The 23,606-nt window shown below is 38.2% G+C and overlaps 4 protein-coding genes across 5 annotated transcripts; 2 read left to right on the top strand and 2 right to left on the bottom strand.

Annotated features, from left to right (window-relative positions):
* Positions 1-576: 576 nt before the first annotated feature.
* LOC124307099 (major facilitator superfamily domain-containing protein 10) lies at positions 577-4,306 on the bottom strand. The gene is made up of 7 exons (XM_046768471.1): positions 3,300-4,306; positions 2,924-3,186; positions 2,449-2,740; positions 2,104-2,324; positions 1,564-1,654; positions 1,295-1,432; positions 577-1,204 (listed from the first exon to the last, which is right to left on the bottom strand). The coding sequence occupies exons 1-7, from the start codon at positions 3,556-3,558 to the stop codon at positions 1,110-1,112; spliced, it is 1,359 nt and encodes a 452-aa protein (XP_046624427.1). The 5' UTR covers positions 3,559-4,306; the 3' UTR covers positions 577-1,109.
* A 7,595-nt stretch (positions 4,307-11,901) lies between these two features.
* Positions 11,902-15,441, top strand: LOC124307093 (protein PTCD3 homolog, mitochondrial). The gene is made up of 10 exons (XM_046768459.1): positions 11,902-12,078; positions 12,337-12,448; positions 12,554-12,751; positions 12,926-13,182; positions 13,305-13,413; positions 13,490-13,826; positions 13,966-14,171; positions 14,399-14,737; positions 14,805-15,023; positions 15,182-15,441. Exons 1-10 carry the CDS (start codon positions 12,047-12,049, stop codon positions 15,329-15,331), a joined length of 1,959 nt encoding a protein of 652 aa, XP_046624415.1. The 5' UTR covers positions 11,902-12,046; the 3' UTR covers positions 15,332-15,441.
* A 164-nt stretch (positions 15,442-15,605) lies between these two features.
* On the top strand, positions 15,606-18,632 carry LOC124307102 (uncharacterized). Its single transcript, XM_046768476.1, has 5 exons — positions 15,606-16,166; positions 16,292-16,596; positions 16,718-17,045; positions 17,265-17,470; positions 17,747-18,632. Exons 1-5 carry the CDS (start codon positions 15,945-15,947, stop codon positions 17,967-17,969), a joined length of 1,284 nt encoding a protein of 427 aa, XP_046624432.1. The 5' UTR covers positions 15,606-15,944; the 3' UTR covers positions 17,970-18,632.
* On the bottom strand, positions 18,115-23,348 carry LOC124307085 (SWI/SNF complex subunit SMARCC2). 2 transcript variants are annotated; one of them, XM_046768433.1, is made up of 10 exons: positions 23,214-23,348; positions 22,999-23,118; positions 22,650-22,763; positions 22,156-22,526; positions 21,825-22,076; positions 21,381-21,673; positions 20,984-21,293; positions 20,088-20,845; positions 19,641-19,993; positions 18,115-19,535 (listed from the first exon to the last, which is right to left on the bottom strand). In XM_046768433.1, the coding sequence occupies exons 1-10, from the start codon at positions 23,328-23,330 to the stop codon at positions 19,077-19,079; spliced, it is 3,147 nt and encodes a 1,048-aa protein (XP_046624389.1). In that variant the 5' UTR covers positions 23,331-23,348; the 3' UTR covers positions 18,115-19,076. The 2 variants fall into 2 exon arrangements, with proteins under 2 accessions (XP_046624389.1, XP_046624390.1); XM_046768434.1 differs by having other exon boundaries at positions 21,825-22,055.
* Between the last annotated feature and the right edge of the window lie 258 nt (positions 23,349-23,606).

The raw sequence follows: 23,606 nt of genomic DNA, 5'->3' as shown, positions 1-23,606 counted from the left end.
AAGTTGAATGAGTAGCTTATTATTTTAAAATAAGCATAATATTGTAATGGACGCCTTACCACGTTGTTTTCTTATGAAGAAATTTTAAGGAGGCCAAATGCTATGCACGTGTTAAAATTGTACAGGTGGGAAAGTGGTGCCAGGCAAAATTTTTCGTTGCAGTATTACCAACTTTATAGATCCGTCACGTTTGGTTTACCTAATTGTTTCTTCTCACTGTGCCAAACAACTTTGTTCAGTTATAAATAGAAAATAATTTTTAGATATTCGCAGTTGACATTAGATGTGAAAAAAATTAAATCACATACATGAGAATACGTTAAATTTGTTTGAATGAGTAGAAGTAAAAAAAAAAAAAATAAACTATGACGGTTATAACGTTTATGTGCAAATGTTAGGATAAAATTCAACAAATGCCATTTACGTGCTATAATAATAAATTTGCAGAATTGAGTGAAAACACAACAAAAAAGACAAATAAAAAAAATGTAAACAAGTTGTGAATTCAGGTTTTGTCCAATACTTTTAGAGCAAGAAGTCTGACGATTTCGCATTTGTTATACCTATGTCTATAATAACGTTGTATTTTAAAACGTACAAACATACATCACGGCTAAATTTACGCCTTAGTATAAAAATACTTTATTTGATAATAATCACTGTATGTAAAAATATGCCATGCCAAATCGACTTGCTACTAATCCTTAACCACTTGCAATTTTTTCTCCAATTAGTCTATTATGAGTTATAAATTTTCTTAAAAACTGAAAGCCTGAATTCAACAATGTGACAAGCTGCACACTAATTGAAAACAGTCGGAGAAAAAAAATTGAAAACGGTAATGGGGAAGCAGCAGATTGATCTAGCATGGAATGCTTCATAAGCTTCTTTTTGTATAAAAATTTATACATATTGAAGGTCTAGATACTTTTTTTTATGCTCAGTTGATAAAATATGATGTAGAAAAACTTAACGATACTTCTTAATAATAAGTTGTAAATAAATATAGTTATATGTATATATACTATTATATAAATAGATGGCAAAAAGTACCATAGATCTCTCCTTAAGTAGAATACCGTTGCGATCCAGTATAATATAGGATTAGTTTAGGACGTTTCGGTGTACCGAAGTATAAGTGGTGGAACGACCAGAGCCAGCGCGCCGGTTAGATATGTGGTGGTACTACCAATGCTCCAGAATGCTGAAACGATTAACAAATGAGTCACATTCTCACGATGTATCTAGTATTCCACAATAAGAGCATTTGATGATAAATTTTTTTATCAATTACCGATAGAAGTCACTATAGGACCACAAGCTCGGGCAAGCGCTCCTAGTGAACGGAATATCCCAGTTATCGAACCCTTTTGACTATCTGGTCCCAGTCTTGTCACCAGAGTCATCATGCACGTCACCACCATGGCTGTTGCTAGAATATTACGGATAAAATCATCAACTTGTCATTATAGTTTTCAGGTATCCGAATACTAGTTACTTTATAAATGAAGGAAAATATACTCTGTAGTAAAATATTATGCATTTGTATTCATTTAAACTTACAAACTGCGAATAAGAATACTCCAAAGTACAGCATTGCAGTGCCTCTAGCTATACCAATGCAAACGAAAGATGGGATAACCAACCATAAGCCCTAGAACAAAAATACGATTGGTTAAAATAGGAAAAGAATTTATCTTACGAGGTTGTAGCATATATTTTATGTAACGTAAGCATGATTTATGCGTATTTTTTCGACTACGTTTCGCAAAGAAAGCAATAGTCTCTGCAAGATTGCAGAAAAAATATCGAAGTACAAAAGAGTACGGTTATATACCTTAGTACTAAAAAGTGCTCTTTTTTAGACTCTGCTATAAAAAAAACTTGTAAAATATACTTTTGTTACATAAAGTATAGTGTGCACCATGGAAGCAGTCTAATAATCGACTTCTGCTTGTGCACACATTCGCCTACAACTCGTATCGCAAACTTATATTCGGCATAAAAAGACCTGCTTTGCCTCCTTGACGCACAATCTATTATTATACGACACATGAAGTATCTAATAATTAAGGAGAATGGATGATAAGATTCTAGACCCACTAATTCAGCGATGGATTTCGTTTTATGAGCAGGGATTCTGCGCACCCAACCCCCTTGTATTATCGCCATAGTCAAACCAATCCCTAGGAACATCCAACCTTGCTGCATGCTAGTGAATCCAAGTAAATGATGAGTTAAAAATGTTAGGGTAAATTCCAGCCCACTGTAGACAAACAGGTACAGAAAGTACGATCGACCCAGCCTTCGAAGACTCTGTAATTCTAAACAAGATCAATGTAAAGAATTTAATGCATTGTAAAGCCCAGTTATTTATGAAACTGCGTGAACATTGAGACATATAATTCAAATATTCTTATATCACGCAGTAAGAGTTTATGTGTGTACCTTGTGGAGATAGGCCAGATATTCCATTGAATTGGAACAAGTCAACGGGGTTGATGTAAGCTAATGCTTCTGATATTCCCATAGCAAGAGTTTTTGCTCTGTATTTTGCTGGTAAACTTTCCTTCAAGTTGCATACAACATAAAGCAAATCAATGAGGGCTAAGAAGAGGGCGAACAATGCAGGTATTGCGTACCATTGTCCCTCTCTATGTCCAGTAGATAAACGAGCAAATGTGGCACCTATCATCGGACCAATAACAAAACCAACTGAAAAAGCAATTCCCACCAATGCCTGAAAGTGACGGATAATGTTTAATTGAGTATTTAGTATATTATCTCTATTTTTATTTCACTAAAACGCTCTTGATTTATTAGAGATTGCATAAAAAGATTGTACACTTGATATTTTACTATCAAAGCATTGTGTTCGATGTGCAATAATCTTAAATTGATAAAAATTACTGTAGTTACTCACCATGGCTTTTCCTCTGGATTTTGGTGAAGTGACGTCGCTAATGATTGCCATGGACAAGCTAACATTACCCTTGCTAAGACCCCCGATAAATCTGGCAAAGACGAATATGGCAAAATTGTGGGATAGTGCCCATAAAAGATAAGAAACTGCGATACCCATCAGACATAATAGCATTAATGGTCTGCGTCCATAAACATCGGATAAAGCCCCGACAATTGGTGAGGATAAAAACTGTAGAAATGAATACATGGATCCCAAGAAACCTGGAAAAATTAAGGCGAGGCTATACAAGCTGCTCAATACATATTTTCTTCAATATATGCGTTTTTACAAATTTGAAAGCCTTTGATACACTTTAGAGATGGTAACAGCTTACCTCCGAACAAGACAGAGTTGAATCTTGCCGGTACCTTGAGGTACACTTGAACCCTTTGCACGTAACTCAATATATTTGAGTACAGCCCTTGGTTATCGTCATTCTGTTCATAATGATCCAGTAGAGCAGGCAGTAACGGTAAGATCATGGTAAAAGCAAGGAGGTCAAGTAGCAGCGAAACGAAAACAACACGTACGACTTTGGTATTCTCTTCATTCTCGTTTGTACTCTTGATATTAAAATTGTTATCTGGCTTCATTTTGACGGAGGTTCGATGTTTTATGGTTAAAAATTACTTCAGCGAGCCACTCGGTTGACGTGGATTTTAAAAATAGATTTCTTATGGTCAGATAGGGTGTGCTTTCTTGAGTTTTGTTTACTTCGTAAACCGGGAAGACGACTTTCGACCGCACCTTGCGTTTGACGAATTTCGAATCACGTTTGATTGGCGTGAATTGTACGAGTAACGATTGAAAAGATATAACAAGGTAAAACCGATTAAAAACTAATTTAACGATCTATACTCCGATTGCGGTGCTTGAGGATAAAAATGATAGCCTTATCTCAAGGACCGTGTAGGGTTGTACAATAAGTGTGCGGCATGCCGATAGCAACGTTTCCGCCTTTGTAGTCCAGAGCTAACTAACCATTTCACAGTGAAAAATGAAACTAAGTGAAATACTTTCTATCGAGGGCACCTCCACGTCACATGAGGTTGCCCGACGAAAACCTGTTGTTGATGCCAAGAGAGAAAGTCCTAACCTATTCTTCTTCATGATTGTAAATTTGACAACTGTCAGATGGCAGCCGGACGTATTTTTGACAAACCACGAACTAAAGGGCTTTATCAGAACGCGAGCTCGCTTCTTTATTAAGGTAAAGATTGCGTCAAGGTGAAGGATGGCTTTGATTGGCTGAGCCAACGACGCGAAAGTCCGGTGCCTTTTAAAACCGGTAATCCGTAACATGTAATTCGTTGAAGGGCTTCTATTTAATTCTGTGATTTCCAAGGCAAATAAAAACAACAAAAATATAGAATTTATCAAATTCAACTACACAGACATTGGTTTTCCTAATCGCTTCACCTGCCTAATTTTTAAAAGAACTGTTCAAACAAGTTTGAGAATAACATACATATTCATTACTTAGACACGATGTGTACGTTGAGTAATCTTCATGCGTACAGTAATATGCATTGAAATACCTTTCGCTTTACTGCACACAATTGCTTTTAAAAAATCACTTGATTTGAAGCGAGTGTAATTCAAACTATGGATTTGAAATAAAAAATTTGCAATTTTGATCGCGATATCACGTAATATAATTATAAAATACGTCCTTTGCCAAGTTATGCCTTATTATTGTTTTTATTTGTCAGTGAAGCGAGAAATAGCTCGAGTAGGCGCACCCTAAAGGCATTATGTATGCCTGCTTCCGGTACCGTTCAACATACACATCATTTATTCAGGTTCACTTCCTCGTTGAACAAAGATCTTTTCAAATTGATTCTCATCCTCGCGGCTAACCCGTCTAAACGATAACGACGCCGAGCTGCTACCAGCTACTGCAATTCACGAATCAGATTACGGTTTTTATGCAAATACAGATGTACTCATTCTGAATCACGTTATAATATGTATAAGCGTAGATATGCAACCATGGCATTTTTCGATGACTCAGGAATGAAAAATTTGACCCCATATCGTGACTATATTATACCAGCCACAAGATTTTAAATTGTTTTATTTCGGTTAGAAAACTTTAGGCATATCAGCTGGTTGACACGTTACTAATTTGTTTTTGTGATAGCTTTAAAGCGGTCCATCTCTATTAAATTTTACTGAAAATTCGACTTACGAGTATGTAGTATAAATTATAATTCGGGAACAATATTGGAATAAAAGTACAGAAGGTGTTCTCCGGATAAAAACATACTTACAGACATTCCAATGTGTTCTATTTTTCTTTCAATTTGTCAAATACCCTTCACGTATATCATTTTTCAGGTGGAAAAACAATCTCAACATACATATAAATATAACATAATACGCTACGAATAGAAGCAACCGCGTTGTCGAAACCGATTCAACGTACCGCATGTATAGCTACAACGTCGTCCTAAGGCCCAGATGGCAAGCGATGGTCCCTTGGTTAAATTTTAAATACGATATACAGGCGATGGGCCTTGTGCCACCTGCTCCAAAACGCAGGCACAACTATCGCGTCGAAGAGCATCCATTTCACCGGTAATAAACAAGGCTTTAGCAGACCAAAATTCACCCTGATTTCATTCGATTGCAAGAACGGATAAGCAATTACAATCACTGATTGTCCTTGACGGGTAACACTCGTGGAAAAAAGGTTTTCCAATCGAACGCGGGAAATTAAGATGGTGACGCATTTTAACTACCGAGAAAAAAAAAATTGTATAAATTTCTTTGGCAATTGCGTTATAGGTTTGTGGATAAAGACAGGGTGATCACCGAAGAAGAAGAAGACACAACTTTTCACCCCCTCGTAACGCGATGGATGCAAGCATGTGTTTTTGGCGTTCGAACGGAAGTTCGACGAATCGCTGCGAAACCTGGAATAAACTATACCCGCGTGCCCGAGGTGTCCGGGGTTTGAAACTGTCGAATAACGCTCATAAATTTCCGGAATTCCTGCGTCGAAGAAACGCCACAGATGCCGGAACGAAAAGATGATATGTACGCTTGCATGGTATATTCCGGATTTCGCTGCAGGGTTTCAGGTACTGCGAGTGCGCGGCGTAAATTTTCACCGTTGTGCAGCTTAAAAGTAGGTATACCATCGGAAGTTTTCTTGGAAATGCTAGGTAGTCGGAAGAAACTCTGACAATGGGACAAAGAGAATTTTCGGTCTACAGCCGGCTGCGTAAAAGTACAAAGTCCTCGGGTACGGGTGCACGGGTGTTATACGTCGGGTACATGCCTACTGGCTGCAGGGTCTAGGATGCGCCCGAAACCGTAAGGGTGCTTTTAAAGGGAACGATTCGATGAAAAGCGGCTAAAGTGACCGAAAAGGAAAGGAAGATAGAAAAGGAGAGGGGAGAGGAGAGTGGAGAGAGAATGAAACATATAAAGTTCGAAATAAGGGAAGACATAAGCGCGTGCCCACCCGACAGCAGATGCTCTGGGTAGTGTACGCTGCAGCTGTCCTCGAAGTGGTTCTCAATCGATATCCTTACACCTTTGTATTTGCAGAAAAATTTTTGGCAATTTTCATCTTGAACTGGGATCCGAATCCACTCGCAATTAGAATTTTCGCGCGGCCAGTCTGAGTCATGTTCGAGGAATGTCGAAACTTTTATGTGTTTCAGTTTGCTTGGTACACCATTTGAAATCGCGTCAAGGGTTTTATGGGCGGGCACTTGGGTTCGTGTACTAACGGAAATCCAACAATGAAAAGAAAATCGGCATTGCTGGGGATTTTAACGCGGAATGGTCGGAAATATTGCCGGGTTCTATACCTGAAATATCGGCCGATGACGCACCAAGTTTTCATGCATTCAAATTTCTGGAAATTTTATTGCACCGGACTGGGTAGGTAGTATAATATAGACGTACTGCGTACATATTGTATGTACCCAAATTATACCCATATAATCATGTCTCAGACAAATTGGTTTACGACTGGCGACACATCGGCGTCAGGAAATTAGCTACACCTATTTGTTGACTACAACTTTTCAGCGTTGCCAAGCGTAAAGAAGTTTCTTCAAATCCAGAGAAGTTAGGGTCCGTGCAAATAAAAAAGAAAGTTTTTTTTCTGATTAAGAAATATTGTCGTTTAGGCCGAAATCTCTAAAAAATGTCTGTGGAATCGAAACAACAGACTAAAAGTCAACCAATTGTGAGGATTCTGAGAAAATATGCACCAACTAGATGGCGTCGCAGTTTTCAAACGTACTTATTTGAAAAGTTGGTGGTCCTAAATATTAAAAATAAAAACATATCATACCAGCAGAAGTTCCTAATATCTTTATACTTAGAATTCAGATTGCAGGATATAAATCCGTCTGTGGTAATCGTTCGATAATTATCATTATATGTATATCTAAGAAAATTGTCCATCTTATATAGCGAAGAAATGAAATATGTTATGTATTCCTGTATTTATTGAATTTCAGTACCGTCAAACATCGCTTTTGAAAATAAGAAATATGAAGAATTATTCGTGGGGTAGGTTGAGAACACTGCAAATCTTGGCTAAAAATTTTCCTCGCGTAAATGTAACGCCGATTTCAAATTTTCCGCAACATGATCATTATTTTATACATTTTGATACCGAGGAGCAGTAATCGCCTGAAAAAAGTGTATCATGAAATTTTAACCAACATACACGAATGTATTCGTCGAGCAATGAGGCTCACTGAAAAAATACAATTCCAACTGAATAACTTGTATGCCACAACGGTTAGAATAAAAGTGGCAACACGAACATTCGAGATTTCATTGAGAACCAGGTGGCGGTTCTCTGATACATTGCTCATTCGTGCGTTAGATTGCGATACATACGAGGTATACGCACACACGATGACAAGGTGTAGAATAATCAACTGCAGGGAGTGCAAGTTTAAACTGTTGGTGAAAAAAAAAAAAATTTGGCAACCACGAATTTGTTACGAGGAAAATAAAAGAATATGAAGGAAAAGTAAACTCGGAAATAATTACACGCCAAGCTGCACCGTTTATACATCACACACAAGTATACCATGTGCACCAATATATGCGAACCCTCTCGACGATGTGTGAAAACGGTCAACACGAATCGATTCGTACGTCAAACTTTAACGGATACGCACTTGGTAGACGCTGGAACGTTTCTCAGGTCGTTACCAAATCGCAACAGAGAGATTTTCAGTAAGTGAATAAACAAATGGAACTTTGAAAAATCAGAGCACGATGATCTAAGAGATTTAAATTTTTCACGGCATATTTTCGTCGCTCCTCCGTAGCTGGGTTCGCAAAATAGAGAATATTCAACGATCCATCATCATTGTATTATGCTCAGGATTCGAATGCGATCCGTATAAGCTTGGGCTGAAAAACTTTCAGCTGCAGTTACAAGCGAAGCTGTGAGAAATACGTACACGTATTACCACTGCATGAACGTACACATATTTACGCGTAGAACGAGAAAGAAAGAAAGAGATACAAAAAAGTATACAGGATGAAATTCAGGACAGCTGATATAATTTTTGGCGGGCTCGGAGCGCAACAAAGAAATAAGACCGTATGAAAAGAAAAGAAGAGATTCTTTGGGTCCTTTGGGTCCTACCAGGTCCTTGGTTGTTAAAATGAATAAGTTCTCCCACCACTTTACACCACCGACCGGGTATATAGTACGTGGTAAATACAGTTGGGCCCAAAAGAAATAAAGGGCCCGGGCACCTGGCCATCGGCATCAGTTCGCTACGAGTCGTCAGCCGTGCGAGTTCTACGGATCCTGCTTCGCACGTTAGCATTCTCCAAGAGCAATAGTACACAAGATATAAGTGAAAAATAGTAAAGATTAAAAAAAAAAAAAAATACGTTTCTGTGCATACAGTGTTTGTGGATTACACGTTAAAGCATTCGTTGAGATAAGTAGTACCTAATAGAAGTAAAACGGGAAATCGGTAAAAATGAATTGCAAATAAAAATAGAAAGAACGGTGGAACGTTCAACGCGAAAATTGCGTCGCTTGTGTTCCACATTTTTCGAATTCTTTCTGTATCAAAATCAGAAATTATTCGACGTAGCTGATAAATCACGCAGTATATTTAGTGGTAATAGAATTTTTTAGTGTAATTTATTACAAGAATTTGTATCGTTTCTGAGAATCAGAGTCCCTCATGAACCTTTTTTCACCGGGTTTTTCCGGGACGCATAGCGTGGCTTCACCACCGTAAACGACGCAGCACATCGTTCTTTCTTTATCTGCGAAACGAACTCCGTCTCTTTCTAATATATCTTGGTGCGCAATCGCGTTGAACGAGATTTGTTATTGAATTATAAAACTCTTCAATTTGGAAACAAAACGTTAAGACCACATTGAAGAGACGCGAATATGTAAATTATTTTGAATTATGAGGATCAATCACATTTTCTTCGATCTTCGCCTCTGCCAAATCGGAAAAAGAAACGCGTACATGTTCGTCGTTGAGATCTGAACTCCACAAGTGCATAAAAGATAGGGCGTGATTTGTGTCAATGTTTCGTACGATTATTTCACTAATATTGCACTTGTCCCGGCCTATCGGAATGCAACCAATATCTGCACTGGATCACTCGCAGTGGCATGCGGAAGATATCGTCAAACTAAAATCGACCAGGGATTGAAGCGTGAAACATTTACGCCGCGTCTGGAAGAACCGCCAGCCCGCGCCTCTCTCTCTCTCTCACTCTCTCTCTGACCAACGCGTGACAATCAAGTAGGTAGGGATGTGGGCATAATTTGTATCGTTAAATCAAATTGCACTCGTCCCGGCCTGCTGGGTCGTCGCAATGTCTTCAGAACTCATTAACAAAGATGTTTCACGTCACTGGAGATAGTAGTAATGTTCAGTGATAAATGCTCTGATTTGAAACACATTACAGAATCGATCAACGTATATTGATTGACAAAAAAAAAAAAAAGAAAAAAAAAATATACAGGATAAAATGAAAAATAGAGAAAAATGCATATGATATTATGTCTGGCACGTATTGTTTCAATTTCTCGTATCTACGGTTACGCTCGACATAATCTCAGCTGGAAATGGGTCATATATTTAAATTTCGAGATTGTACAGATAGGAGGTATTCAAATCTGCAAATACCGACTTTTCAGTCGATCAGACTCTGTACATGACTACGATTACAAGGTATATTTATATTGCGGTAGAATTTTTCAATACTCTATAAGATGTAGTACAAATGAAAAAAAAAATGATGTACATACAGTATCCATGTAATACATTTCCTACTCAAATGTATAATATGTATGTAATTATTTTTCTGCCGCTCAGCGATACGAGCGTTTTTTGAGTGCAGGCTTGAATAAAGAACGTGTGAAAGTGTATCAAAGATCTCGTTCGTCCCTTCTTTTGAATAGATTTCCCATGACGGTTATCAGTTACAAAGAAACCAGCGTTTGTCACCGAGTATTCGATGCGAACTATTTTTACGATGTCCTATGTACATATGGTATATAAGTATATTACACCATTATGCGAACGTACCGCTGTTCGGAGATATTATAATTCGATTCCAGCTGTCTGTGTGCGAGATGTATGTATTATATGCTGTGTACATAAATAACGGATAATAGAAGGAAAAAAAAATGAAAGAGCGAAAAAAAGCTCGAAGGAAAGAATAATACGTTGCGTTCGATTGAATAAGAAAACACAATAAAAATAGTTGCTCCATAGAAATTGGATCCTGTTTTCCATTCATTCGCCAAGGATTCACACGTGTATATGTATAATGCACGTTGGCACAGACTCCTGGTGCACACACATATATAATACACGTCCGAGCATCCATCTAGACATCCCCTTAAAGAGTCCCACGGTACATATAAAATAAAAACACCTGGCTCCTTACTACACGCTCGCGTCTGCAGGGACTGGTTTTGGTTTCCTTATAAAATTTATTCAATTCTTTATATTACAGCAAAGGGTTCACCATTAGGTATATGCAACTACCATTCATATGCAAAACAATAAATTAACCGAAAGAAATAAATCCATAAGTTTGCTCTCCAGCTGCGTTGCGCAGCCTATCATAGAAACTATATCACTCCTGTAATGTAGTATACCAAGTCCGAGCAGTTCCAATACTTTTCTCTACAGATCTCATGATTGAATCACTTCTCTCTTTTCTTTCTTTGCATTTCTTCATTTCGAACTGAGAGTATCGACGCCTGGATTCGTGTTATACGAATTGAATGTATAGATTTATCTGAAAAACGGCGCATAGCAATGAGACACCGGGTGGTCGGTCAATCAGATGCAGTATGTAACGGTCATTTCAGATTCCTTGACATATTTTTTCGCTTCCTAGGTGCGTGTTGAACATGTACGTTGGTTCGTATATTAAAAGATCACTGCGATACTGGATTTAGACAATAGGTAGGTACCTACACTTCTGCAGTACGTGGGATATAAACGAATCCAATTTCCCCGCATGGCACGTTTCAACAATTTTTCACTGCAATATATCATATCCTCTGAGACATGTCTAGGATAGAAGAGAGTGTAATTATTCATAAACGGTATGTTCATTTTTTTTTAAGTACGAAAAATGCTTGGAAAAATCAACTTTAGGATCATTGCTTCGTGCTTTCTCGAAGTATAACCGACAGCCTGGACTTCAAGTGAGGAAGAAAAATAATCTGATCATGCATTTAACAACCTGCAGCCGAGAGATGAAATAACAAGATACATAAGTAAATATATTTGTCGAGGGGAGCTTTTTCACGTTATCGCGGCATCGATGAACCATTCAAATTAAGCCTACAAGTATGCAATTGGCATTGCAGCCGGTAAGTCAGATCCTTGTTGTGCCTGCGGCGCGATCGTCGAGGAAGCTGTCTAACTTATCGAAAAGAACAAGCTATCGTCGTTCATAATTCGAAGCTGCATAAGCACACTTGAACCGTACCACGAATTCACTCGACGCACCGCAAGTGCGAGCAATTTACACATGTGATGTGAGGTTTTATTTCCAACACTTAATAATTGTATATTATTGTGAATAAATATGCTCACGCTGAATGGACGACTGGGAATCAGGTAATCTGCTCTAAATGATACGATCTTAGGGAATTAGAGCTCTACTTTTATTCAGAGAACTTCAAATAACCCGTATATGTTTTATAACCTCTGGAAAGTGGTGTTTTTTATACCAAATTTAACGGTAACAATTTCTTGTTCGATGATTTTACTAATTTTTATTAAGTTATTATTTGCGTCATTAATGCGCGCACGGACTACTAGTTGGCTTTTTACATTACCATTTGCCAATAATCACACGGAAATTTAATCTCACAGAAAAGTAGCACAGAAATTATTAGCGAGACTCCAATCAACCAGAGATGCAGCTAATACTCAAAGCATTGAAATACCAAAAAGAATAGAGAGAGGTCCTACTGATATTCTGCGGGTAATCATCCAAAGTTTTCCACTTATAAAATAATAATTTCTTAAAAACGAAAGTCTAGTGAAAAATTCTGCAAAAAATTCTTACTTTTTTTTGTTCGTATTTTAGGCTCTCGCAAGCACAGTTGGAAAAGATCCGACTGCACCTCACTTCAAATATCATGACGATCCATATTTCATTCCAACATCGAACAGAGCAAAACGAACTTATGCTCTATCTCGGGAAGCTGGAAGAAGGGCTGCTATGTGGATCAGACAAGAGCATGCTGAACTTTTTACACAGATGACTGCAGATCCCATTATCAAGGTTGTTGAGAGCCTAATGAATAGAAGATAATATATATCAGGGCCAAATTTTCTTATAATACATATAAAACATCAATTCACAAGATGTGAATTAAAAAAGAAAGATGCAGCTGTTTTAGAAGTTGGGTAGTTTAATTCAAACTTGTTAACAATAATTTTGTCAACTTAATTACAGGATTTTTTGCCACGGGCAGTTTATGATGAAAACAGCAAAGTAACGGAAAAAACACTACATGACGCAATACGTGATGCACAACTATCCGACGCAGTAACTATATATCGATTGTTAAAAAAGGATGGTGTTAGTCTTAAGACAAAGCAAGATTTGTTAGAACTGTTATGCTACTACAACGACGAAGAACCTACATCTGATCAGTTCCCAGAGGAACGTTGGTTTAGAAGATCTTTACAAAATATTAAACCTAAATGGAAGTGAGTAATCTACCTATATTTTTCAATTTTCAAATCATTTAGTCAGTCGATTAGTAACTTAGAAAGAATTATACACACCTAAGATCGTGATTTCAAATAAATAATGTCACCTATTATTTCAGATCGAATGACATAGTGGACGAACTGTTCGAGTCATTAAAGAATGAAGACAGTGCAATTGCAACTGCAGCCTACAATGCCTTGATTTGTGGTACTGCAAAGTACTTGCAGGTGCGTTTTCTTTACTTCACTTCATATCCCTCATCAATTGTATCGCATGATCTAACTGTAAGAAATTTCATTATAGGTGGACAAAGCCTGGTATTTATACGATGAATGTCTGGCCAAAGGATTCCCGGTATATGTACGAAGTTTCAATAACATGTTGAGACTGGTTCAATTTTCTAAAGATGCTGGAGATCAAAGACTGACATTCATGATGGATGTATTGAAAACAATGTCTCGAAACAACGTTCGACCAGATATTGGCACTTTGAATGCTGCTTTACAACTTTCGACCTTATTAAAATGCCCTGAACCTGGAAGAAGTGTTGCTCTTTCTATTTACAAAGAAATGACAAATGCCGGTGTGGAGCCATCACTTGGAACTTATTTTTATCTACTCACTATTTTCTGTCGCACGTGTAAGTAATAATAAAATCTTTGCGTTAAATTTTAGGATTTACAGAATACGTTATTGCCATGTAATTGAATAGATTAAATAAGTCTTAGCGTGTTGTAAGTTAAAAACAAAATTGACTCGTCTGATGTTGACAATTACAGATGGACCAGTTAGTGAAATTTTGATTGACATTTTGGACAGACTGGAAGGAAAAGAATTGGAAATTAAGGATCCTCAAGATTTATTTTTCTTTGTAAAAGCTATGGATATTGCTAGAAATCATTTGATGAATATTGATGTAGGCCATAGAGTACATAAACTTCTACTCACTGGCAAGAACTATAACTTGATTGGTGAAAATTATATGGTGAGTCAATTAGAAAAACGATTAAATATTTTTACTCAGATTGAATTTCGAATTTCTGATACATCACCGCTGCACCTACAAAGTTGATGATAATCAACAGTTAAGTAATTATCATTCTACAGTGATTTTGATGTAAAATGTTTCAGGATCATTCTATTAAATCGGTATAAAGGCAGTATATATTGCACTTTGAACAAAAAAAAATCACTCGTTATTTGCTTTTATAGGAAAGTATATATTATCGCCACTACTTGATATTAGCGGTACAATCAGAGTCGATTGACTCATTCATTAAATTGTACGATACTTTGGTGCCGAACATTTACATACCGGAGCCAGATGTCATGAATGAAATATTGCTAGCTGTCGAGATAGCTGGTGCATCGATGGCAGAAAATTTACTTCCCCAGTTATGGTCGCATATGGTGATGTTTGAGCACACGCAAAGAGAGCATCTTATGGTTCACATACTACAGATTATGCACACCACTTGCCAACCCCCTTCTGATTCAGTCGCGAATACGCAGTATGCGGACATTGCTTGGGATATTTGGAATCGTATAGAGGTAATCTGATATTAGGTAGATGTATTATTTTTCGATCCAAGAATGTGTTCCTACTTCTATTTCACAGGGTCAAAGACCTGGTTATACGATGGCTGTTAAATGGAATGCAGAAATGCTTGGAAATGTGACCGTTTTGTTAATCCGTGGAGGATATTTCGACAAAATGCTCACTGTACTATCATATCTCACAGAGAAGCAGGGGGTTTATACTGGAATTCTCTCAAAAGATCAACTAGATACTATTCTAAACGCCTGCCTTGAAAATGGTCACGCAACTGCAGCTTTGGTAAGTAAAGACATGCAGAGTATTAGATGAACTGTGCAAACTTGCAAAGACTATAAATTTGATATGAGCACAGGATATATTTTTATAAATATAAAAATTATTTGATTCAATGTTCTTAGATAACGAATTTATAGTAAATTACACATTTTGAATTGTAGAGTATTATATCATATGCTGCAAACAATGGCATCGCTGGTGCTGGTCAGATGGGATACAAATTGATAACTACGCTATCTCTAGACTCTGCAGAAGAAACAAAATTAGTTAATCTAGTGGGTAAAGAAGTTCTTCAACTTCATCTTGGATAGTCACTATTGTAAGATCTACTCAAGTATTAGAGTATTTAATAATTATTGTGCTATTCGTTGGATTCGACTTGTCTTGCACCATATTTGTAAATAAAATAGAAATTTGATAAAATCCTTTTTTCCACGTTTTTCTTCAACAGCTCCATCTCATTTAAAACGGTGATACAATTGTAGATTTGGAAGAAATGGTTTTTCGTCAGAAATGATTTTCACACTTGCATATTACACAACAATAAGTATTTTCTAACTGTCTGAAAATTGTCTGGTCCATCGACAAGTATCAAACCAAAGTATTTCCCAATTAGAACTTGAAGGGTGCAGATTGTAATAACGTAATTGACATCCAGGAACAGTCTTGCTCCCTCAATTTGATCCCAACTGATTAATGTACTGCACAACAGGGGGAAGACCCCTTTCAGCAAAATACCTTCTTCCTGTGCGTTGTAAAGAGTCCAGCATAGTGCTTCTAAATTTTATTCTGACAGTCGATGTTCGGCATTGCGAAGTGCAATATTTTGAAATTGAGAGAAACAAGTGTTTTCAAACATTGAAGAGATAACTTTGATCTACAGAAATCTAATGACTTAAAATTTACTTGCATTAATAAAAAACAATGGAGTGTAAAAACGAAAGCGTGCGTCTGACCTTAGACTCAATTAAAAAAATTATTACTAAAGATGAACCAGAAGTTGAAATTATTAGCTTGGAAGAAGAGCCTGGTTCAGGAAGAGGCGATAATTACACGTCAATGCTTTATCGCCTGCGTGTTATTGGTTTAAAACAACAGAAGAATGGTGGTGAAAAGGTGAAATGGGAACGTGCTATCATATACAAGGTAGTTTTAAGAAATGTATTTTTATAAAGTACTGTAGTTGATACTTTAATTATTGCCGTAAAGATCAGGGTCATAAGGTTGGTTGATCAAAATGAAATTTTCCTCATACCTTTACGCATATTAAGGTATTGCCAGACTCACGGGAACGACGCGAGGCCTTCAAGAGTGAAACTCTGTTCAGGAATGAGGTAGCATTTTATACTAAAGTGTGGCCAGCTCTAAATGTTCTACAGCCAACAGGACATCACGTCTTCGATGGAGTGGCCAAAATATATGATGCACGTGACGATCTTATTGCGATGGAAGATTTAAGGGAGCTTGGTTTTCGAATGGGTGACAGAAGAGCTGGACTGCAAGTTGAGCAGCTGCGACAAACGTTAGCAGCTTTAGCAGGCTTTCATGCGCTTAGCCTTGCATTAAAAGAAACAAGGCAGGTCTGATTAGCGATAAAAATTTTAATAAATATTTAAAATCAACCACCACTGTCCCATCCGCAGTAACTTTGCCAAGTAGAATGCAGTAATAATATTCGTAATGGTTTTAATTCAAAGGCCAGACGAGTTCCAAGAGTTGAGCAGAAAAGGAGGAAAAGGTATAGAAGAAGCAATGTTCTGCAAAGAGAACGCAAATTGGTATAGACAATACTACAGAGTCGCTGCCAGTAATGCAATTGCAATGGTATCTGAAGCTCTACCTCCCATGTCACATGACAAAAGGGAAGATGTAATGCGGAGAATGAACATTTTTTTAAAAGAAGAAACTTTCTTCCATACGATGTGCGAACTGGCTGCTACTGAAGGGCCTCTAACAGTTTTTTGTCACGGCGATTGTTGGACCAACAATATCTTGTTTCGTAAAGAATTAGAATCTGACAAAAAGGTTTGTACACACTGAGTTGTTTGGTAAAATTATTTTTAGTTTTGTTTGTCTATCAATATATGTAATTTATGTGATGATAATTATGAATTTTCCAGCACAGCATGAAATTTTTAACACTTTCCAATCGCATATATATGTATAGGGCACAGTCTAGGATTCAAAAAATTATCATTACAATTATAACTCAAGATTTCATTTGTTCTGCTTACGTTTGAGCAGGTTGTATGCTTTGTTGATTTCCAACTGTCTCGGGTGGGTTCATTGGCCCTTGATTTAGCAACACTTCTCTATTGTTGCACCAGCGGAGAAGTCAGACGTGCTCACATGACATCACTTTTACGCCATTACCACCATCACTTAACTTATGCTCTAAAGATGCTCAATGTTCAAGAAGCTTTGAGAGATCCTGAAATCATGTGGGATATGTAAGTGGAAAAGGATATTTAAATGTAGTTTGATTTCTAACTCGGGTGGTGCGATGAAATGAAAAGTACCGTCTTCCGTGATTTACAGTGCGATATAAACAGATCACAGTCTTTTGCCAACAGTTCCAGATATTTTTGTAAATGAATATCTATGTATTGCTTGTTGCATGACACCAAAAGCCAAGTAAATATGCATACCTAAAACGTTATAATGTTAAATTACATACATATACAAGTATTAGAAAATATTAATGTTTGTTTCGAAATTGATAATAGTTTAACTGAAGAGCTGCGGAGATGTGGACGCTTTGGGTTGGGCATAGCATTAGATATGCTTCCAATAAGTACCTGTGCCAGCGACGAAGCCCCAGATTTGTACGAGGATGAAGAACAAAGCGAAAAAGTGGAGGGAGCCCAAGGGCCTCCACCCGGAGGTGTGGAGTGTGCACGTCTGATGACTGACCTGGTATTAGAGCTAATAGATAACCAGGCTCTATGAATTCGTTAGACCATTATTGTAACACAATTTCTCAATCCAAAGTAGAAAACACAAATAATCCAATCTTAATTAACCTAAAACGTTCTTAAACGTAATATGGTTTTTCAATATATATATGAATAAAATGATGTTAACGTAACCTTGATTACTGGTACCCAATTGTTTTAATTCATTTACGTTCTCCCTATAGCAGTTTTGCGTTATACTATTTTAGTATAGTGACATCGTGTTTAACCTTATTATCTATTTCCTAAATTCGGTAAGATCTTATATTACAAGATGATAACGGTGCACAATAATTGATTTCAAATAATTATATATATATATAATATGTATATGTATGTAATAGTGTATTGTACACGAAGATCATGAGTTGATTATATTATGAATTATTATAATATAGGTACGAAGTCCATGAATGCATTTTAAAATTTGTTCAAACTTTCTCGCAAAATGGTGTAATAATCAAAACAGCGTTTCATGCTCCCTGATTCAATAATTACTCTCAAAGCATTCTGCATAGAACAAATGATTGGTACGCACGAAATTAACCATTGTAGCTGGTCCGCAATATACAGCTTAAATATTACTCATTTATTCGGGATGAAATCAAATTCTAACGGTAGTTGTTATTGTATTGGAATAATCGGTTGGCCCGGTATATCGGCATTTTAAAACTATTAGTGGTTGTCTAATAATTTAGGTTACAGCAAAGTTAACTGTACATCGTTGATTAGGCCTCGGCAATGTCTTGAGAAAAATAGTTTTTCTCATTGCATAATGCAACCACGTTTCTAGCTGGTAATAAATAAGTAAAAAATAAAATATTTCCAATAAAATGGTCTTACTAACCAAGCTAAATAAGTTTTACAGCGATGATCAGGAATTGAAAACGAAGCGAAAGAGAAAAAGCAAAGGAAATCACATGAAGAAAACGCGTCCAACATGCCCTAGGAATTTTGGATGTATACCGACACACTCCATGAATGGGTTTATCGAATATCAAAGTATAGTAAATTTATCAGTCACTACTCCCGACTTATATGACAACCACTAAAATGCGTGTTTGTTTATTATACTGGTTTGTTTTATAAAAAGTGCTGTGAATTACGCTTGTTGAGGTGGAGTGTGCGGAGGCGGTTGCGCCACCTGTGGCTGCGGACTAGGTGGCTGTTGTTGCTGTTGCTGTTGTTGCTGAGTATTGGATGCTTGCCACGGTGGATGCTGACTCTGCTGTTGTTGCTGCTGTTCCTGGGCTAGCCGTTGGTGTGCTTGTTGTCGAGCACGAAATTCCGCTGCTTTTAATTGTTCCAAGTGAAATTGCTGCCGTTCTGTAATTAGTTGCTGGCGCTGATATTCCAAGCCCTCCCGTTCCCGTTCCATTGTTGTCTCGAGCTCCTCGAAATGCCGCAATTTTATTTCAAGCTTTTTCATCTGCGTTTCAACCAGTAGTGCCACTAATGATTTGATTTTTCTTTCCTCTACCGCTGCTAAGTGTTTTGCTTTGACAGCTGCAGCTGCTAACGCGGCCGCCGCAGCAGATTGTAGTTGCGCATCTCTAACCACCTGCGTCAGAGTAATAAAGAATAGCTTTAGACATTGTTTACATGACAGAAACTAATATAATCTTAGCCCTTGATAGAATAGAGTATTCAATGCCCTTAATATTACCTTATCTCTCTTGTCTTTAACTTCAGTTTCTTCAGGATCTCCTTTAGACTTAGCTTCATCGTCATTCTCCTTTGGATCGACCTCTATTTTTTCTGGCTGGTCACGTTCACTCTCCACTGACTCTTCCTTTTTCATAGATTGCGGTGGCACCTGCGTAGCATCCACCCCCTCCTTGACTTTAATATCCTGAAGCTCCTCTTTTTTACTTTCCGCAGTCGAAGCTTGAGGAGAAGTAACACTCGTAGACGAGGAAGTTGCACTAGTAGCTGAGACAGCAGGATCTTCGGGTGGTTCCGGAGGTCCAGTTCCTGCAATACCGGACTGTGCAAGTCCTGCTGATGGATCAAATTTACCTGAATATACAGACGAGTGATTATTGTTAACATAGATAAAAATCATTTTCGTACTCGTTACCAGTCTATTTAAGCTGTTTTCCCCAAAACTTACCATCTGTATTAGCACTTGCTTGAACATTACGAAGATGCTGATCCAGTAGGGCTGCAGGCACTTGATCTTTGATTGCTGCAAATTCTTCCATAGCGGCTTTAGCAGCACTAGCAGCCACTCTTGGATCCACAACGGAAGCTAAGAAAGCTACCGTGCTCATGACCGGGTTACCAGCCTTGGAAAATGGAACAGGCTGATAGGCGAGTGGTCCTAGACCCTCAGGGCCTCCTTCTTCGAGGTATGGATCTTCGATAGGTAGACGTAAGAAATGAAGTATGCACTCGTCTTGAGTACGGGATCCAACATGTTCGCAAACTTTGTTCCAATCATCTTTATGGAGCTCTAACCCTTCTAATAACAATAGCGTTTCTTGTTCGGTCCAATCGCGAGTGGCACCAGCAGCTTGTTTGCTTTTTAAAACTGCAGGTTTTCTGGAATACTGATCCACCTTCAGACCAAAGTTAGTCATAACTCCAAGTCCGCTCTTTTCTTCTGGTCCCATGCCAACAACAGCAGGCTTCTTTTCCAAATCTAACAGAGATTTTGCAGCACTGGAAGGCTGCGGAGTTTTGGGAGGATTCGGATTAACAGGTGCCAGTCCAGATGGAGTGTCTGAGAGAACGTGGAAGTGAGATGTAGGTGGCGGACCCATTGGGGTTGGTCTAGATTCAGCGTCAACTTGATAATTAATGAGACCCCACTGCTCTAGAAACGCGTGAACACGCATAATGGCACACACATCTCCTGCTAAATTACGTCTGAAAACAATTATGCCACGTTATATGGATTTTATAGTACAATGCGAGTGATACGAAGTGATCAGTACTCAAATGACACCCTGGTATACAAGAGCTTCTTCAAACCGAATTTTGAAAGGGAAACAGTTTTGTCCGTACCTGCAGGCAGTAGAGGTGATATATTCCGTTGGATTTAGTCGGTAAGTATCGATCATAAAGTTGCGATAAGCAAGGTAGATTTCGGGCGTTTTCGATTTGTTTTTACCATTAAAAAATTCGGACAATGCACGCTTCTCAATCGTATGGATTGAGTTGTAATCGAACCAAGCTGAGTAGCTGGGTACAACAATATGGTGCGTTTGCTCAGTAACATTATCTTCCGGCTCATCTCCTTTCCCACCCTCTCCTCGTTCCTTGCTAGCTCCGCGTTCCTCTCTTTCCTGAGCCGCTTGTGTACTTCCTTTGTCACCTAAAATCATTGAATCAGTAGCTAAAACATTTGCTTATTGTATATTCATAAACACGCCCAATTTAAGTGTGACTGCGGATTACACACCGTCTATAGGCTCATCCAAATCAGCCATGTTGCCAGATTTTAGAGGTTGTAGTTCACTATCTTGTTTTTTGTTTCCAGTTGTCGACAAACTTCCACTACCAGCTGTAGATCCACCACCAGGCCCAATAGAAGGTGGATTGGCTGGGCTTGCTACCACTTCTATTATCCTTGGTTCAGCTGGAGGATCTTCCATCCCCTGTGTCAGATCTTCTTCTTCGTCGACGCCACCTCGAGACTTTTTTGGAGTAGCCAAAGAAGTAGACGAACCTTGGAGTCCTGCCGGTCCGCGACCACTGTTAAAAAAATACGAATATCTATAAAAGTCTGGTGTCACATGAATGTAACGGAATGAGGATTATAATCTATCGACAATCGTTTATCACTTTTCTTGAACACACCATGTTGATGTAATAGCTGCCATTTTTTTAAATACAAAATGCACACCTTTTACGCTTTCCAATTTTTGGAGGTGGACTGGGGGAGCGTTTTCGTTTCTGTTTTTTTGCAGACGAAGGTGGCGGATGAGACGGTTGAGCCATCAAGTCTTCGACAGAAAGCCGGTACTTGTGAACTCTCTTCTGTCCATTATCATCGACATCGTAGTCTTCTTCGTTCATCCACTCATTGTACTGGTCAAGATCTAGAGCCCAAGTAGCCGACACACGATACTGAGGTCTGTAATCAATAATTTCATCACTTTTCCTTGGTTATACTGAATAAGTAACTTAGATCTTATTCAGGACGTGAAATAACTTTTAATTAATTATTATCATACCTTCCACTTGTACTTCCTATCCCGAGAGGACCTTCAGGAAAATCCCAAGGCAGATCTAATGTTGTCCATGAATCGTAACTGTCGGGAAAGTAGTACCAGTGCAATAGAACAGAGCGTTCGCGCCTCAAGTAAGGACGAGCGTATTCCTCCTCAAGGGGATCAGCTGGTGGATAAACAATGTGCGTTGCGTCAGCCTCAGCTTCGGCAATTGTTCCCTGATGACGCTTAACAACTTCCTTGACTTTGGACGCTGTATTTTTGTCTACATCTGGTCTAACGTACACACAGGGTACTGTCATGCATCGATTTTGTACCAGTGCCCGTTCCGCTGCCACTAACATCTCTATCGCACGATCCATGCGAGATCCGGACTACAAAGTTAATAGAGAATACTCAGATCAAAGATTTGTCTTACACTTTTCAAGTAGAACATCAAGAAATTTTAATAGAGATGGAAAATATCAAAGAATTTTGTACATATATAAATGCATTACCTTGCCGACTTGAAAATCGAAACGTCGCCATCCTTGTTCCTGTTTAAATCTGAACGCGGTAGCTAATATTTGACAAAGACCACCGCCAGGCTTGAAATCTAGGAAACACTTCATCTGGAAAGAGCAATTAATAATGTTTGAGACATGGTGGTGATTCTTAGTTTTTAGTATTGAATTTGCACCGATTAAACATCATCGTAGTGAGATAATTGTGTAATCTCGAAATTATGTTTAACTAGGAGACATGCAAGTTCGATATGAAATAATTCAGAATTTCATAGAAACTTGGAAAAAAAAAATAAATATGACTCTGTACACTGAGCCATGTTTGCACGTAAATGCTACTTACAGGAAGTCTTGTCATCGGCGGTTTTGACACATTTTTTCCGAGGTTATCTTCCTGGAATTGTAACAATTGGACGACCAAAGATGCGAGACTTTTATTCGTGGGTGGATCGGTTTGAACATACTGTGAAAAAAGTAATTAAATTCGATTATAGGGAAATACTGGCGATAGAAAATCAGAGCGAACATAACTCGGCGCTTGGGAGACGCCGGCCTCACCTTTTTACAATTTTTTAGAAGCCACTGTTTGACTCCGTCCAATTGGCCCAGTATATCTGGAGACTCGAAGAATTTCGCATTTGGACCGCCGTCCTTCTTTGGCCCCAAAGAGAGCATTTTCCAATTTAATTTCACTCAAAAACCACCGACACTTGAGGAAAACAACGCTTCGCCACCCGCGAACATCACACACACACACAACACGAGAGTCCGAAGTTTGCTGCAAGTCCGGTATTGTATCTCCGCGTGGAAACTTGACAACCCTGTTAAGTTAATTCTTGTTCACCATTTACTCTAATTTTTTCTCCAATACTGATGTAAAAAAAAGGACAGTGAAGTATTACAGCTAGTGGATACGATTATCCGTCACAGCCGTTCGATCGCGAGCAAATA

Source organism: Neodiprion virginianus, chromosome 6, assembly GCF_021901495.1.
Source record: "Neodiprion virginianus isolate iyNeoVirg1 chromosome 6, iyNeoVirg1.1, whole genome shotgun sequence".
Lineage (NCBI taxonomy): Eukaryota > Metazoa > Arthropoda > Insecta > Hymenoptera > Diprionidae > Neodiprion > Neodiprion virginianus.
The sequence above is the reverse complement of the archived record's forward strand: the minus strand, read 5'-3'. Positions and strand labels throughout refer to the sequence as shown.